The sequence below is a fragment of the Brachyistius frenatus genome, unplaced genomic scaffold (assembly GCF_029030835.1).
Source record: "Brachyistius frenatus isolate BFR_SWC_R1_liver_20210118 unplaced genomic scaffold, ASM2903083v1 Contig_41, whole genome shotgun sequence".
In the NCBI taxonomy this organism is placed as follows: domain Eukaryota; kingdom Metazoa; phylum Chordata; class Actinopteri; family Embiotocidae; genus Brachyistius; species Brachyistius frenatus.
The window spans coordinates 1,621,323-1,637,939 of NW_027210640.1; the positions used below are offsets into that span (position 1 = coordinate 1,621,323).

At 41.9% G+C, this 16,617-nt stretch overlaps 1 protein-coding gene across 8 annotated transcripts in view; it reads right to left on the minus strand.

Moving 5' to 3' along the window:
* ptprsa (protein tyrosine phosphatase receptor type Sa) overlaps nt 1-16,617 on the minus strand; it is a 229,758-nt gene that overhangs the window by 37,936 nt on the left and 175,205 nt on the right. For 2 of the 8 annotated variants that reach the window (XM_069702277.1, XM_069702274.1), the window contains exons 14-22: nt 15,991-16,017; nt 14,715-14,832; nt 6,687-7,280; nt 5,537-5,631; nt 4,967-5,217; nt 4,626-4,713; nt 3,521-3,736; nt 3,029-3,192; nt 198-313 (exon numbers count right to left, since the gene is read on the minus strand). In XM_069702277.1, coding sequence (XP_069558378.1) covers nt 198-313; nt 3,029-3,192; nt 3,521-3,736; nt 4,626-4,713; nt 4,967-5,217; nt 5,537-5,631; nt 6,687-7,280; nt 14,715-14,832; nt 15,991-16,017 — 1,669 coding nt within the window. Of the gene's footprint in view, nt 1-197; nt 314-642; nt 655-3,028; nt 3,193-3,520; nt 3,737-4,625; nt 4,714-4,966; nt 5,218-5,536; nt 5,632-6,686; nt 7,281-14,714; nt 14,833-15,990; nt 16,018-16,617 lie in introns of all 8 variants that reach the window. The other 6 variants (XM_069702280.1, XM_069702279.1, XM_069702278.1 and 3 more) reach the window with 5 other exon arrangements.

Below are 16,617 nucleotides of genomic sequence, written 5' to 3' on the forward strand. Positions count from 1 at the left end.
AAACAGTGACCTCCATTACAGCCTCCATTACGGTTTATGCAACCTCTTATTTTTTTCCTACTAATTTGCTCTTTCCCAATTAAGCCTGCAGTATAGGTACGCTTATATGCAGTATGTTATTCAGTCTAACAATGTGATTATTTCGCTCCTGAGCAAAACTTTGCTCACTGAGTGAGTGCTGTGCATCTTTCCTGTACCTGGAGTTTGGAAGTTGATGCGTCTCATCTCCACGGGGTCGGTGGGGTGGTGCGGTGTTATGTCGGCGTTGTTCAGCAGACATTTGGTGCGTGGCTCTAAATCTTTTCGTTTGCGGCTGGAGAGTAAGACAAACAAAGAGTAGAAAGAGGGGAAGACGTACAACAAAAAACAACAGAGTAGCCTTTAGTGGGCATTCAATCCAACAAAACAGTACCCCCTCACACTAATAACTCAACATCTCCGACTGACTGGTAGCTCAGCGGGTCGGGAAAACTAAAACCAAATCAAGAGCTGGCAAGCTGAGAACATGTGTCAAGAATGCAAAATTATCTTTCACCCTGACTAATTAAAGGCACTTTTTTTTTTTTTTTTTTTTTTTGCTGAGGCAGGCTATTTTGTCCTCTCTCGTAAAATGCATTAAATCTAAGTAAGACTAAGTCTTACCTGTCAGGTTTGCTGTTCCCAGAGAAAGCAATAGGAGTCAAATAAATATATAAAGATGGTGAAAACACAACACAAGGAGAAAGGGAGAGGGGGAGGCAAGAAGAAAGATAAATCAATAGAGAGCAGTTTAAAATTCACAGGGGTCGCTGCTGGGCTCGCAAAAACGCGAGATAAAGCTCATCAGCATTTGGAGGAGGTGTGTGCACGTGTGAGTGTGCACATATGTCAGTGGGTGAGAATGAGTGAGTGTTCAATTAAATGTGCAAGTTAAGCGCATACATTTGTGAGCCTGTATCTGTGTGTCTATGCATGTGTGTATGTGCTTATGTGTGTGTGCACGAGGGTGCAGATACAGATGGGAGAGGGGAATGTCAGGGCCAAGGGCAGACCCAGGAAACACTATTCACCAGGGAGAGTTGGGGGCGAGATGGGAGAGTGAGGTGGAGAGAAGAGAGAAAAAAAAGAGAGAGATCCAAGGAGAGATGTTACTCTCCCTAACCACCAAGGCGGAGGTAAGGCAAGGTCAGACAGTCAGGGATCATCTAACAGAGGCAAGCTGTACTTGTGTTGCTGACACCAGTCCTGGTCCCTTTCAGATAACTCAGGGATGTTCTCTGGTATGTAGGGCGACCTCTTCCACCACTGTTCAGTCCAGACTTACAGTCACTGAGGCTAATAGCTACTGCTAACTGTACAACCGTGTGTGTCTGTGAGTATGTCCCAAACTCCAAGGATTCTGAGAATGAATAAATAAATGTAGACTTGTTCCAGGAAGAGAGCTGCCCTTGTGACGTTCATACGGTTTAAAAGAAAAGCTTGATGTCCACTTCTCTGAAGTAAGCTCACACACTACTGCAAAAATGATCAGTAGCAAAATTGTAAGATTTTGGGCTATTTTGCTTCCATAACATGTCTTCTGTCAGACAAGCAGAAACTACACATCTGCTTTTCATAATGTGCAGATTTAGGTGTTTATTGTTCTGCAGTTAGCAAATATTAAATCAGTTTATGATTGATATATAAAGGTTTCTTTATATCTCCATGAACAAACCCCTATGTAAAAACTAAAACAGGAAAGTTTGGTGAATGGGAGTGGTACTGAGGTGAAAATTTCTGGCTCACAATACGAGAAAAAAACTTGTTTGCAAAAATGGCCTTTAATCTTACATTACATCTTTGATGGCCGTTTCTTTATCTTTTTCCTAATTTTCTAAACCAGAAATCTGCACTTCAGCATTTAAATTCAATTCAACTTTTATTCCCATCTAATTTTGTTATGATTTTATGAAGGTGTCCATTCATATATCATTCATAACCTGGCATGTATAACATCATATTCCTAAAAACTTATTACCTTGAATGAATAATTTTGAGTTATAAAAATTAGATTTCTATAACCCTCTGTAACAACTTTGACTCTGTCATCAAGAGAAAACAAAAGTTTTGAACATGGCTTTAGCCCATGTTCAGGTTGCAGTTCTGAAAACGTATGCAAATTAATACATATTTAATTAAATATGGCTTAATTTGCATACTAGAACATTACATTTCAGGAAACCTGTATTACAAGAAATTATTTTCTTTAATATTAGTAATCAACTGAGGAAGTTTCATATTTATATCTGAGTCTACATTGTTAACCAATTCACTTCCAGTGTCTGGCCTTAATAGGTATTATCTAAAATATACAGAACATCTCTTTATATAAGTATTTGTGATGTATCTTGATGAGATTGCACCACTACTCCAGTTCCTTGGCACCATCTCAAAGAATCTCCTCCTCTCTTTTTTTCTCCAACCAACTCACTTCCCACAACCATCTTTTTTCTTTTTTTTTTTTACACAAGAATGCCTCTTTCATACTTTACATGCAATCATGTTGTTGGGTCTTTGAATACCATGCTGTTATGAATACAAAATAAGATCCTCTTTCAGCATGCTTCTTAACATGCAATTATTTCCCAAAAGCCCAATTCCCCAGTTACACTACAAATAACTGGTTCAACATCAAATGATATGAAAATCTTTATTGCATGCTGCTGAATAAGCAAAAAAATATCCTGAAATTTAAAGCATTTACCCTAATTTACAAAAAAACATGGATTATATTTACTGCAAGGCACCATCGGTGCAAATTTAGGTTAATTCCCTGCGTATCCTAATTTTAGGAAAATAGTAACAGTGGGAAGATCTGCTGTTAAATATCTTCCCAGAATAAATCTTTATACTGGCCACTCACACAAAAAGAAAAATCCAATGTCTTGTACTCTATCTCTAACCCTGAGAACTACTTTCTATCATTTGAAGTTGAACAGTGTTATTTTTTTACGTGTGAACGTCGGTCCAACAGCATTCACCACAAAAACAACTTTCCAATCCAACTCACTTTTTATACAGGAGAATGGCGATGACGATGCAGATGATGAAGACCACAGCCAGGACAGGACCCACAACCCATATGAGTCCATCACCAGTCTCTACTGTAAAAGGGTTCACCACCATCTCAGGAGTCATCACTGTGTCAGTGTAGGGGCTGGTCGCAAACATTTTCTGAACAGAAAAATTAGGAAGAAGTTATAATAGCACGAGACACAATCTAGGTGATAGCGGGCCCATGCAAGAGGTGGATAATGTTCAATGAACTGGGTGCAGATACAGATGGGATCCTAAACTAACCAGGTCAAACTGGACACAAATGTACTGTATATACTGGTAGGATTTACATACTAAACACATTAAAAAGAAGTGAAATGTGTTAGTGTGGATGAACAAAACTTAAGTGAACCAAAATGAAACGACCAAAACTGAGTTACGAAATCCACTCCAACACTACTCCGTCAACTGACTTGAGTTGGACTGAGATTAACTGGTAACTCACCCCGGCAGTGGCGTTGAGTTCAGCCAGCAGGAAGAAGACGTACTGCTGGCCAGGTTCGAGAGCCTTGTTCTCACAGCTGCTGTGGGGGGGTTGGTCCGATCCCACCGTGAAAGTGGAGGGCAGCTGCCTGAAGCAGGCTGTGATGTAGGGCTTCCTCTGGTCCAGCTGAGGCAGCTGACGGCGTGAACGACGCTTTGGGGTCACCTCCCGCAATAACTGATCGATGCAAAAATTATTAAGTTACTTTTTAATGTGTTAATTTTTGCATTCTTGTTTTTTTTTTTTTCTCTCACAAGGACTAAATCTATTAATTTTGACCTAGTAATGTTTTCTGATGCTGTCAAAGGTCTTTTTATAATCTGCAGCGTGTAAACACAAGATTAAAAGGACAAAAAGAGGCCAAAGCTTTAATTTCTGATAAAGTTAGACAAACAAAATATTTTGTCATCAGAAAGGCAAACTCAACTTTTAATATGAGAATATATCAATATGGTGCGGTCAATCAAATTACGGAACCCCCCCCACCCTCCACCCCCCTCACACACACACACACACACACACACACACACACACACACACACACACACACACACACACACACACACACACACACACACACACACACACACACACCCCAACATCACAGCCCTCTCATTCAGTTCAAACTGCAGACACAGGCAGGCACGAAGCAGAGGGAATGTGTGTAATCCCAAATCCAGTAGGGATGGTTAGTGTTGATCTGGTGTTCAAGGTGACCTTGAACTATGGGAGGAGTGGGAGACGGCTGTGTAATTCTCTCCTCTGCGTGCTTGAGGGGAATAAATTTGCATAGCTGAGATGTACTTATGTCTGTGTTGCGTGTGCGTGTCCATTTTTGATACATGTTGTGCACGTTACAGCTAGAACATGCAACCGTTGCGAACAAAAACATGTGTCGCTGGAATAACTCCCTGAAAACAGTGAGTTTTATTGCAGAGAAGAGTTTTGAATTTTTCGCTTGTCATTACATACACACTGTGTGCTGCACTCTGTTTGATACCAAAAAACCTCATGATTTCCTGCGTGCTAGATTAAGCACACACCTCTTGCTTGTAAAAGACCTTACCTCCTCCATGTCCATCTCATCTGGGTTCTTCAGGTTTTTAACAGTTGCTGAGGTCCTCTTTAGTGGCACCACGACTACGTAAAAGCTCCTGCAAACATAGGACCAAAGTAAATTATTTAAAAAAAAAAAGACATTGTTCATATTGTACATGACCTTAGATTAAATTATCTCCATAATGTTAATATGAAATTGAAAGAAGAATGCAGTTCTTGCAAGGGGTCAACTAATAATCAGACACTTAGAGATCACACTCCATCTCAAATCAGATCACAAGCATCTTGACTCTTGAGGATAATTTAGACCGAGCGTGCTGAGCCCATCTTCTAGTACTCCATACTCACTTGACATCTTTGCTCTCGACTGGTGAGAAGGACATGGTGAGAATGTTGTCCGGCTCAGCGTAGATGTCCAGCTTGGGTTTCTTGACCAGGATGAGCGGTGCAGTCCTGGCAACCACACGGTGTCTTGGCCCACCATCCATGCTTTCTTGGCAGGTCACCCTGAACTCGTAGGTGGTGTTGTGCCTGAGCCCAGTGACGAGCGCCCTCATCTGTCTGGCATCCACATCCATCTTCTGACGGTTATACTCGATCTAGAGTTCAAGAGATTATTCAGAGGTTAGTAATTGGTAAGAGGGCTAGATGATCAGTAGATTGGTGGTTAAATAGCACTGGTAACACAGAAGATGCAGGTAAGAATGGATTTGCATTCTGCGTATGGTTAGGAGGTGAATTACGTCACTTAAATATGGAAATGACAAACACATTAAACATTGCACAAGACATTTTCAGTTTTTAATTCAGTTCAATTTCAAGAGTTCTAAATTACATAGTGTGATTTTCATAATGCTTTGAAGTTAAAACGTAACTCAGCTGACAGGTTTTTTTTTTTTCTCCATTAAATAAACTCACCGTGCATTTGTATGGAGACCTGCTTTCAGAAAACTTCCAGGAAAGGACCACTGTGGTCTTGGTGGCCCACTTCACAGTGAAATTCTTTGGAACATCTGTTGAGTGGACAAATGCAGAAAAGAAAAACAAAACAAAGAGAGTGTACCTTCAGTGAGTGGAAGATGTAGAGAGACCAAAGAAAGAGGAACAAATGAAGAACCGTTGGTTTAAAAAAAAAAAAAAGAGCTGTTGTTCCCCTGCATCGTTCCTCTGGGTTGTAGAGTGAGTGCAACGGTGAGCTGTGATTGGCTGTGAGAAGGGCAACGCCATTGGTTAAGACACACAGCACGCAAGACTCATGGACAACAACCATGGAGCACGAGGGTGCGCCCACTGGCTAGCCATCGTGGGTAGTGCCAACCCATCTCACCACTGTCTTTGAACCATGACCACTTGATGATTAACAACTAACCCATGTGGTCCCAATGCCAACTGTTACTACACCTCTACTGAGTCTGGGTTGGCACTGCCAACGTGCTGCCACGCAGGCATTGAGACAGACCCAAAACACAGCATGCCAACAGTCCTCAGCAGTGCATCTGTGGGATGCCATGCCACAAGCTGTCCTGTTAAAGGACAGGGGAAGGGGAGAGGATGCTTCAGGAGAGGAATGGAGTTAGGAAGGGAAGAATATCTTAAAATAAACCCAAAACCAAAAGTAAAATAAAGAATTAAAACCTGATTTCTGTAATCTTGGAATAGTCCAACATAACTCTTGGAGTGACTGGATTTGACTGTGGTCCTACCTTGCTTGAAAACTGGGGATGTGAGATGTCATTAGCTGCGTGAGTGTGCTTGGCAAAGGGCTGCAAGGATGACTGACAGGAGTGTCTGACCAAACATCACTTACCTTGAAATTCTATGCTGCTTTCCTCTTTCTCAAAATGACTGGCTATAACTTACTGACTTGGGTTTTACCTGGTTTGGGTTAGTGAAGTGAGTATCCCACGGCAAGCAATTTAAATAAGAAATTTTCCTCTTTCTTGAGGATAGGTGGAGGTGGTTGAAGGAGGGGGTGGGGCAGTTTTCATTTTTGTGATGTTGCAGCTTGTTTTTAGCCAATTTCCAACCACCTCCCAACCGGGTTGGAAAAGAAACAGGGAAGCCCTACCTGCTGGATCAAAGGCCACCGTCCGATACTGGATAGGCGGGCTGTAGGGCCCAGGACCTACACTGGTGTGTGCACGTATTTTCACATCATATGCTGAGTTCGGTTTGAGGCTGTTGAGTACATAGCTGGACAGGCTCGGAGGCAAGTGGAGTTCCCATGGTGCTTCCCCGGTGCCGGCTTCTTTATATGCCAAAGTGTACTCTGTGATTAAGCCGTTCCTCTCTGCCAGCACTGGTGGAGACCAGGACAGCTTCACCGAGCAGCATGTCACATTGGAGCCCTCGTTAATTTGAGGGTATCCCCCTGGCGTTTTCTCGGGCACATCGAGTTCCACCACGGCCTCTTCCCCAAAGCCCCCCCTGCTCTTGCCGGACATCTTAAAGAGATAAGTGGCCCCTCGGTGAATGTTGCCCACGGAATACTGCCGTTCTTGGGGAGCAAATTCCAGTGTGGCCAAAGGCGAAACATCTTTTCGACCAAACTGGAGCCGGTAACCCTGCAGGTCCATGCCATTGGTCAGGTCTGGAGGATCCCAGCGAACCACAGCTGATGTCTCTGAGTCCTGAGCCACTGACAGATAGGGCTGACCAGGCACTGTACAGATACAAAAAAAAAAGAAAACCAATTAATATCTGAGCTTTCCAGTTATGTAAATGCTTGTATTTTTAAGTGGCGTGCTTTAAAACCACACATGGAGATGCTGTGCACAAACTGAGCAGACAAACAGTCCACTTTTTGCAATCTAATTCCTGTCATGGTGCCATTACCAACAATTAGCAATGTCATTGGATCAAAAATATTCATTATTTATAACCATGATCTGTTTGTTTTTTCATGGAATACAGTTTCCACTTCTTAAGTTACCGGCAAACTGGAGCAGCTAACGTTTGAATGCTTCATAAATACACCAATGCTCTAGAGCACCGAGTCTGTGCTCCTTTCAGTGTTCTTTACCTAACTAATTATGCAATGAAGCCCCAACACTGTTGCTATTGACCCTCCAGTATACTGTAGCACTGAAGCATTTATTTAACCTGCATCAGACCTGTGTGGTTATAGTACAATGAATACTGAAAGGTAAAATAAAAGAATTAATTTGTACCCACTGCTGAGACTTTGGTGAATAATAAAAGACTATAGAAACTGCACTTGGGATATCTATGAGATAACACGCCAAAACTCAGGTTGTGTTGTGTGGAGATGTGAAAGATCCACAGAGCTTTTAAAATCTTGAGTGATCGCTGTACCCATTAGCATTTTATGATACAATGTAAGCTCGAGCCAAAATCATTTCAGTACAGCAAAGCATTACTAAAACTTTAAGCAAAGAACAGCGCCTGTTTCAGCTGTAGTCATCTCTTGTTGTAAAATGGATGATCTACTCTTGGGGTCCAGACTCCATTCTTCAGAGCGGCCCAGTTTTGCTGCTTTTATGGATGACACACGCCTCATCTTAGTCCTCCTTTTAAGGCCCCATCACTGAGATCGAGACGGCAGTTATGGGAAGCCTTCTGTTCACAAGTTGCCGTCAAAGCTTTGAGAGATGAGTGTGGCTGATTCGCACTTGAGCCCCATCTCTCGGTAAATAGATTCTATCTTCACTCACTTATCTACGTTACTCCTTTCTGTGGCAGGACAAATAACTGGCAAAAAATTTGTGAGACAAACACTTTGTTAGTGATGTTCTCAACTCTAAATATGTTATTTTTGTACTATGACACTGGATGAGTAAGATAGAGCATGTAAAGAAACACTTTTCAGTTTATTTACCACAAGAAATTTCATGTATCTACATGAGATTGTTAAAAAGATTGACAATCTCTGTATATTTGTGATTCAAGTATACAGACCAACTGGGTCGGAAAACTGGGTCTGCAGCAAATTGGTCGGTCCTGGCAGTGAGAGCTTTCTCAGCATAAATTAAAAAATACTAAATAAACTCAATCAGAATGATTTACTTTAGTCAAATGTGTAACATACACTTCATCTTTATTTTAAGCAGCCACAACCATGGATACATTTGCCTTCTTTATCACTTTACATACAAAGTATGTTAACTTTTACAAAATATGAACTAAAATTATGGCGTTCACTTCAGCCTTTTATCTTACCTACTTATCTGATTTTCTTTCTGCATAATGGACCCTGTATGCACATGTATGTGTCTATGTGTGTTGGGGCATAGGCAGCCGGCTCCATCTCCTATATCACCATTCCAGCTGCACACAGAGCTATTTGGCTTGCTGCCCAGTATGGACTTAAAGTAATTTGGAGAAGCTAACATTAGTCTGAGGCAACAGTACGCTCTCTCTGTGGAGAAGTATCATTGTGCGAGTGTGTCTGTGAATTCCTATCTCCACCCTGTATTGTATATTGTACCAAGATGTAAATGTGTGTGTGTTAAAAAAAAAAAAACATACATCAATCCACTCTACACAGTCTCCTTCCTCTGCTGCTGTTATTCATTTCTGTTTGCTAACGGTTTCTTTCTGAAGACTGTTGCTCGAGGAAGATGGGGGTGGGTTGGTAGATGGTGGCTAGTCGGCTGAGCCTTTGCCGGTAATGGAAAGGCGGGGGTTGCCGAGTGTTGGGTAAGACGAATGCTCCTAGTACTCCTTGGCTACGTACTACAGCTCAGCTTGGTGTAATTTAAAAGCCCACTCTGCCTTCATGCTCACCGCTAATTAAGGAAATAGAATCAGAGATAATGATCCTGTGATGTGTTTGGTGTTTTCCATCCTACATTTCTGTGCTTTGCCTCTCAATTCAACAGGCTACCAGATGTATCCATTACAGCCTGTGTAGCCCCAAAACAGTTTTAGTATTTGTACATTTAAAACTGTGGCCTATTGCACACTGGGGAGAGGAGTCACCGGTAGTCAGCCAGCAGATTGGTGTTGGGCAGTGGAACAGGGGGAATTGTTCATGGTGAGTGCAGTGTGTGTGTGTGTGTGTGTGTGTGTGTGTGTGTGTGTGTGTGTGTGTGTGTGTGTGTGTGTGGTGCTACAGGGGGATGATAAAGAGAATGAGGGCACGGTGAGGGGGTGAAAAATGAGTGAATGAGGGATGATGAAGGTGACTGGGGACAAGGAGCAATCAGCTGCAAAGAGGGCCCAACATGGATATGAGGAGGCAGAAATGTGTGTGTGTGTGTGTGTGTGTGTGTGTGTGTGTGTGTGTGTGTGTGTGTGTGTGTGTGTGTGTGTGTGTGTGTGTGTGTGTGTGTGTGTGTGTGTGTGTGTGTGTGTGTGTGTACATGAGTGATTCTGGGGTTCCTGGACACCTTGATTGTCCCTCTCCACTGTGTCATCCCCCACCCCCGCCCCCCTCTCCACACACTCTGCCTTATTCTTTCCCCATTTCTTCACTTCTCCCCTAGGGCATTGCCCAATCCCCCCCCCCCCCTCCCCCCCCCACAGGCGCTTTAATTTCCCAACCTCCCCCACATCCCTCTCTCGACGTCCATTTCAGGGTCGACCCCGGTTCAATTCCTCCTTGTGGGCCTCCCGGCACGTTTCCCATCAGGCCACAGTATTAACAGCTTGCTGTTGACACTCACTCGGCCTGACTGAGAAAGGGGCGATCAGGTTGCCTTCTCATTTCCTCCCTCCCCTGTGCACACCATTCATGCACACTCAACGTATACATACAAACCTCTGTGCTTGGGCAAAGGACAAGATGAGCACTTTTTAATCACCCATCACCAAAATCTCTTGCTGATTTAGCTTTGATTGCAGCCTGCCTATAGAGGCTTAAAATATCTAAGGACATGTTAGGAGCAGCGAGAAGTCTTATTTTTTTTTTTTTTTTTTAACTTTAAAGGTCATAACAAATCCATCCCTCTCCCACCTTCATTTTCCCTGTACTTCTTTTAATGTAGTGTGCTTACTGTTGGAGTATCAGTGTGTCTATGTGGCAGGGGGTTCATGAAGGGTAGTAATTGGTAGGACAGGAAATGTCAAGGAGACAAATCTGCAATAAATTTCACATGGCCCATTTGAGGAGAACGCGTTATTAAAGAAGTGAGAACGGAGAGAAAGGAGAGAGAGAGAGAGAGAGAGAGACATTATAATACTGTTTTCTCACTCAACCCAAGTAATCAAGCAATATCTTAATATGCAATGAGGGGATCAAACGCTGATCTTAAAAGTCAGCTGTCTGCAGTCGGCACTGTAACTGCCTGTAACTTTTTGAACATGTATCACTCAGCATTGTTTCACAGGATGCATTACTATGAGGTTGGACAAGAGGAGTTTTAACCAGTTAAGATGTTACAAGTGCAAAATCACCAACTACTGTCTTGAGTGTCTAATGACGGTGTGACAGAGCTCATTTTAATCTATATCCACTCTCACTTCTGATACCATTAATGAATTGAAGCCACTTAACATAATAACTGACAGCTCAAATAAAACGTCCAGTAATTCAGGGGTCTCCAACCTTTTTTCCTCTGAGAGCTACTTTGACAAAATGAAAGTGTCGAAGAACATTTATTCACATAGCTGAGCTCTACCCAAACCAGCTGAATAAGCATCTTTTATATGAACAATCACAAATTGATACTTACATGTAACAAACACATTTCGTATCACAAAAGCTTAAATTCAACAATAGCTGGAACCTGTGTGAAACTGGAGGGTTTTTAATTTGAAAAGTGGCGCTATTTAGCTGAACTGCTGTGTTACTTTGATCTCTCACTCATTCAGTGACAGACATTTGCTTTATAGCTCTGCCCCAGCAGTTGTGGTCCAGTCAAACACATAGTATTAATGTTATTTACCTAATTCATGAGCACACATTTCTTTCCAGCTCAGTGAGTCTCTGCTGTGTGTTATAGGTCGCAGTTTCTTTCCTCTATTCTCTGTGCGTCGCAAGTAAGTCCATGTATAGGAAACACTGCATACTGTTTAAACCTTCAGCGAGGTGCTCAGAAACAGGTAACGAGCTACTGGTAGCTTGCAAGTGACTGGTTGGCGATCCATGCACTAATTATATCCATCCATTGATACCATACTGTAGCAAGGTTGGTGCTACCGGGGTCTCTCCTGGACACAGATGACACGCTCAGTCGTACGTTCGGGTGTAAAATGCCTTTATTTGCCCTGTCCATACACCAATGTCTCTGTGCAACCGCTTCTCCCCAGCCTCCTTCTCCCTGCTCCCTTTATCGGGGAGAGCTCATCAGTCCCTATTTGGCTCAGCTGTGCTCGTTACACCTGCCCGGCACCGTTCCCTGAACCACTCCTCCCACTCTCTACCCCCTGCAGCTGAGCTAACTACACCCCGCCACCACACATACCCATAGACTGTAAGTATAATTATACGTGATGGTAGTTTTTCCTTGATCTCTCAGCTCAGAGGATCTCAAGTTGGAGTTTTGGAGTGACCTACTATCCAGGCTGCCTGTGGAGTGTTGTGTCTTTGTACCATGCTTCGTCTTGTTTTGAGTTTGCAGATTGGTTTGTTCTACTTTTTTTACTCTTACAACAGAGCGCTGACTATTTTCCATTCGGATCTGAACAAGAAAATAAGATAACAAGCATGATCACTGATTGCTGCTCCTTTCAGCCCAATAAAAAAAACGTTGCAGTGTGCAGGTGGGCTAGAAAAACACTTTCAGATTCAAACATTTTAATCTTTTGTAAAAAACAACTCCTTTTGGCCCCTTCACAAACTTTTTTCTCAGCCTGGCTCACTTTATTATCAAAGGGAGAGTTTGAAAAGTATAGACTGTGAAAGGCCACTTTTCAAACCTGTCTTTAATTCAGAGACAGTTCCAGTCACAGAATAAATGTTATTTGTCTGTGACACACAAATAGGTGTGCAGTTGTAGTTATTTTTATAGAATGCAGAATCCTGGGATAGATACTTTTAGATATTTTCTTATTCAGCAAACTACCACAGAGGCTTGTTGGAATGTCTGAAGAATGAAAAGACTGGGCAATTGATGGGAATCGACTTTTCAGTGGCATGAAAACATTCTGTTTGTCAAGATTGTTCACCATTAATGTTGCTTTTCAGGACATTGTTTCCTAAAAAGAGGACTGTGACGTCATTGTTTCTGGAGGCAATTGTTCTCCTTAAGCCCATGTTTGTCTGCAGAAAAATAACAGTTATCGCATAATTTATGTGTGCATTTAAAAAAAGACATAAATGCAAAAGCCCTCATATGGTGGAGGATTTTATTTATTTACATCACTCATCATATTCTAGTTTTATGAGTCAGTTCCACTGGAAAAGAGGTTTTGCAGAGGACATCACTGATGTGATCATCAATATTTGGGTTTATAATTTTATGTTGAGGTCCATTTTGTACTCTATTTGATACCATGTCATAATTGGGATACACAGTATGTGTTTTTTGTATGTCGTTTTAATTCTACACTTACATTTTAGGAATTCAGCAATCAAGAATGAATTTAAGTGATCAAACCATAAGAGGGCCTTGTTGACTGGCACACTAATAACCTGTCTTGGTATCAGTCAGACACTGGCATTTGTAATTAAATAGACTAATAACATGGAACTAATGTATAATTTGATGATTTTGTCACATTTGCTTTTGATGTTATACCTTTTTGTTTTTATAACTCAGAAATGCTCTAAAACCGTCCTGGAGGGGACTTTTTTTTTTTTTTTTTTTTTTTTAAACTACTGATCCTGGCTAAATCCCCAACGAGCATAAACAAAATTCCCTTTTGTTCACAGTTTGATCCAGACCTAAGAAATGTCCATGTTATTTCAGAAATGTCATGACAAGTATAAAAATTGCTATTCTAGGCCATCCGAACAATCCTAAAAACAAGAAGGACAAGTAATTTACCTCCAAGAAAATCTGTTTCCCCTGTTCTTCACCCCATCTCTCACCCGTTCCCCTATTCCATTTATCTTTGCCCCTGGCACAAGCCATTTCTCCACACTTCAATAAAAATAATTAAAAAAAGAAGACGCTTTCCCTCTGAGGGACTAAGAGAATGCTTTACATTGGTATATCACTCAGCTGGTCCTGACAGGAGGATGGAGGGTGACAGCACTCACTCAAGCCCCTTTGGCAGCGTGGTGCTCCCTGACACCTGTAACACACACACCTGTCACCATCTGCCTATGTTTGTGTGCACATGTGTAGTGTTGAGACAATATGTCGCATGAGTACAGTGGTGTATGCTATGCCAAAGTATAGGTCTGTGTAGCCTGTATGTCTGTACTTGGTAGTGGAGACTGCATGTGCTTATGTATGCAGTTGTGTACATATTGGCTCTCTGAAGCCTACCAAAGCCAATCGGCACAGACACTCACACAAAAGGGCGCTCCTATCTTGGCTTGATGCCTTAAATTTGTGTCAAAGCAGACTTTTACATGGGCAGGGCAGCCAGCCTCACAATGTTAGATTATGTTAATGGTAACTAAGCTGCTACCTCCCAAAAAGTGGTGAAACTGGTGTACACACCAGTGGTAACACATGAAGAAAAAAAAACAAAGACACAGCTTTGGCCCCCAATATTTTATCCTCACAGCTGAAACCAAAGACCCAACAGGAGTTTTCATGCTGTCATAATCTGTCTGAAAAATCTCCAAGTAGCTCCAACCATGTCCTTGATCTCTAAAAATCTGTGGATAGTCTTCTGAACACGACTAAAAACAATAAATACTGCACTGATAGAGGCAAACATCAACTCAGTCTTTGATGTGTCTCCAAAAAAAAAAGAAAAGAAGTTGAATACTGTGCGCTGTTAAGTCAACATCAAGTATGTCTGAAGCCTTAACATGAGACACACCTTTCATAAGGACTCCTGATGCATTAAATAAATGTCAAGAATTCTTACATTTGTTCATGTCTTCTTTTCCATGTCTTCAAAACGAGTTTGAATCAGTTAAACACACCACATTGTGGCTCTAAAAGAGGGTTTCTTTAGTACTGTTAATCAAATTCAGACACAGAAACCTAGCAGGAACTCCCAAGCATTGTTGCTGAATGGTGAAATGTTCTATGACCAAACCAACAAATAAATGATTCATCTCTGTACTCACCTGCCCCTCTGGTCACCACCAGTTTGGGTTTGCTCCGAGCTCCATCCCCCTTGGTGGTGTACGCTGCCACCGTGATGGAGTAAGTAGTGTCTGGCTTGAGTCCTCCAATGACCATTTCCTATGGGAGACATGGAAGAGACAGGGACAGGAAAATGTCAAAATGTGCCTTGAATTTTTCATGATTTGACCCCACTTCATGCAGCTCTAACTGCCTTATGCAGAATGTTAATCTAAGTGAAGTGTCTCCTGCTCCTCTTTATTAATTTTCAGGAGGCATGCATTAAATGTAACGTTTCCCCCCTGTGCAATGGGAGACCATTCCATTACGTAAATCCTTCGAGCTGCCAAGGTGGAGGAGGGACATTAGGTATGTAAATGGAAGTAGCCCCCCTTATTCCTTTAGCAATATTCCAATCAACAACTTAACTTTGATAAATGATAAATGCATGCTGAATACGTCCTAGCCATTTGCTGGCAGTTTTTACCTCAGCCATTAAGTTCCCCTGAGTCCTCTTCAAAGAGAGACTTCCGATCAATTCTAATGAATCTTTCAAGGGAGCAGGTTTGAACGAATGCAGAATGAGGTTTTTAACAGGCTGGTTGGCAGAGGGATGGGAGAAGTCAATAAAGGTAAATGAGCTATAAGTACTGTCTTGCACTTGACATGGTATTCATGTAACACAGATGGACTGGGGGCTTCAAATCTACATTCAAAACAAGGATGCAATTTGTTGGGGAAAAAAAAACCTAAATGTGACAAATCATCAAAGAAGTGATGAGGGTTTGAGGTTTCAAGAGTCACATTTAACTACTTTCTTACTATGTTCAACTGAAGGCGACGCAATAATTCTAAGGCACCACATCGAACATTAAAATATATGGATTCAAAATCACGCACAAAAAAAACAACAACAACAACAACACACCACTAGAGCACAAGACGAAACACACCGTATCAGCAAACAGTATGATACACGTAGCATTAGCATTCCAGGCACAATGGATAGTGGATATTGCATCAGCCATCATTTTGTACAAGCTAACTGGCAAGAGAAGTTTGTCCTTTTTGCCTTAGCCTACTGGCGTGTCGAGATAGGGTAGAGGTTGGCTGGCCAGACGGCCGAGGTAAAGCCTCTGAGCCACTTTCTTATCCGAACTTAATAAATAAAGATTGAAAGGGTTTGTGTGAACTTTGAGTCCAACCAGGTTGATGCAATACCCGCTGTTTATACCCTTTTCAGGTACACAAATCACTCAGGCGAAACTTCGTACTCACATATTCAGCTGTATCGTCCGTTTCCCACTAACCCCCCCCGCCAAAGAGGAGAGTGCAGGAGAGAGAGCAATATATATTTTTTTTTTAAGAAAGAAAGAAAAAAAAAAGAAAGGGAAGAAATAGGATTGTGAGAGATGAGGGCATTAGAGGTTTGAGAGCAGAGGGTGGGTATCCGAAATAGGTCACTCGTTTTGGTAGGTCGGGCAAAAGAGAAGCTGTTTGAAGCTTATGTTGTGAGGTGCAACTGAGGCAAGGCTGAGCATTGTAAAGCTCTGCCCTTTGGGGGCCTGGAGATGTTTAACCATGTCAGTGTGCAGCTAATGATAAATTAGCAGCACGTCAGTATTGAATCATTGATTTCTACAGCCAGTAATGAGATTAAGATGTAGCTTGGAAGGGTTTAATGATGAGGTTGTTTTTAAATATAGTACAAAAAAGCTACAACTTAATAAGATATTTTTGGGATGTTTTCGATGTGACAGCTCGGTGTGTGCATCGCTTTGAATCTTATAATTTAGGTAATTTGAGACCATTGTATTCTTGGATTCATGTGCCAACCAACTGCTAAAATGTTAATGTGATGCTGGTGGCATTTGGCCTGAATGGACCCTTCATTCATGTGTAATA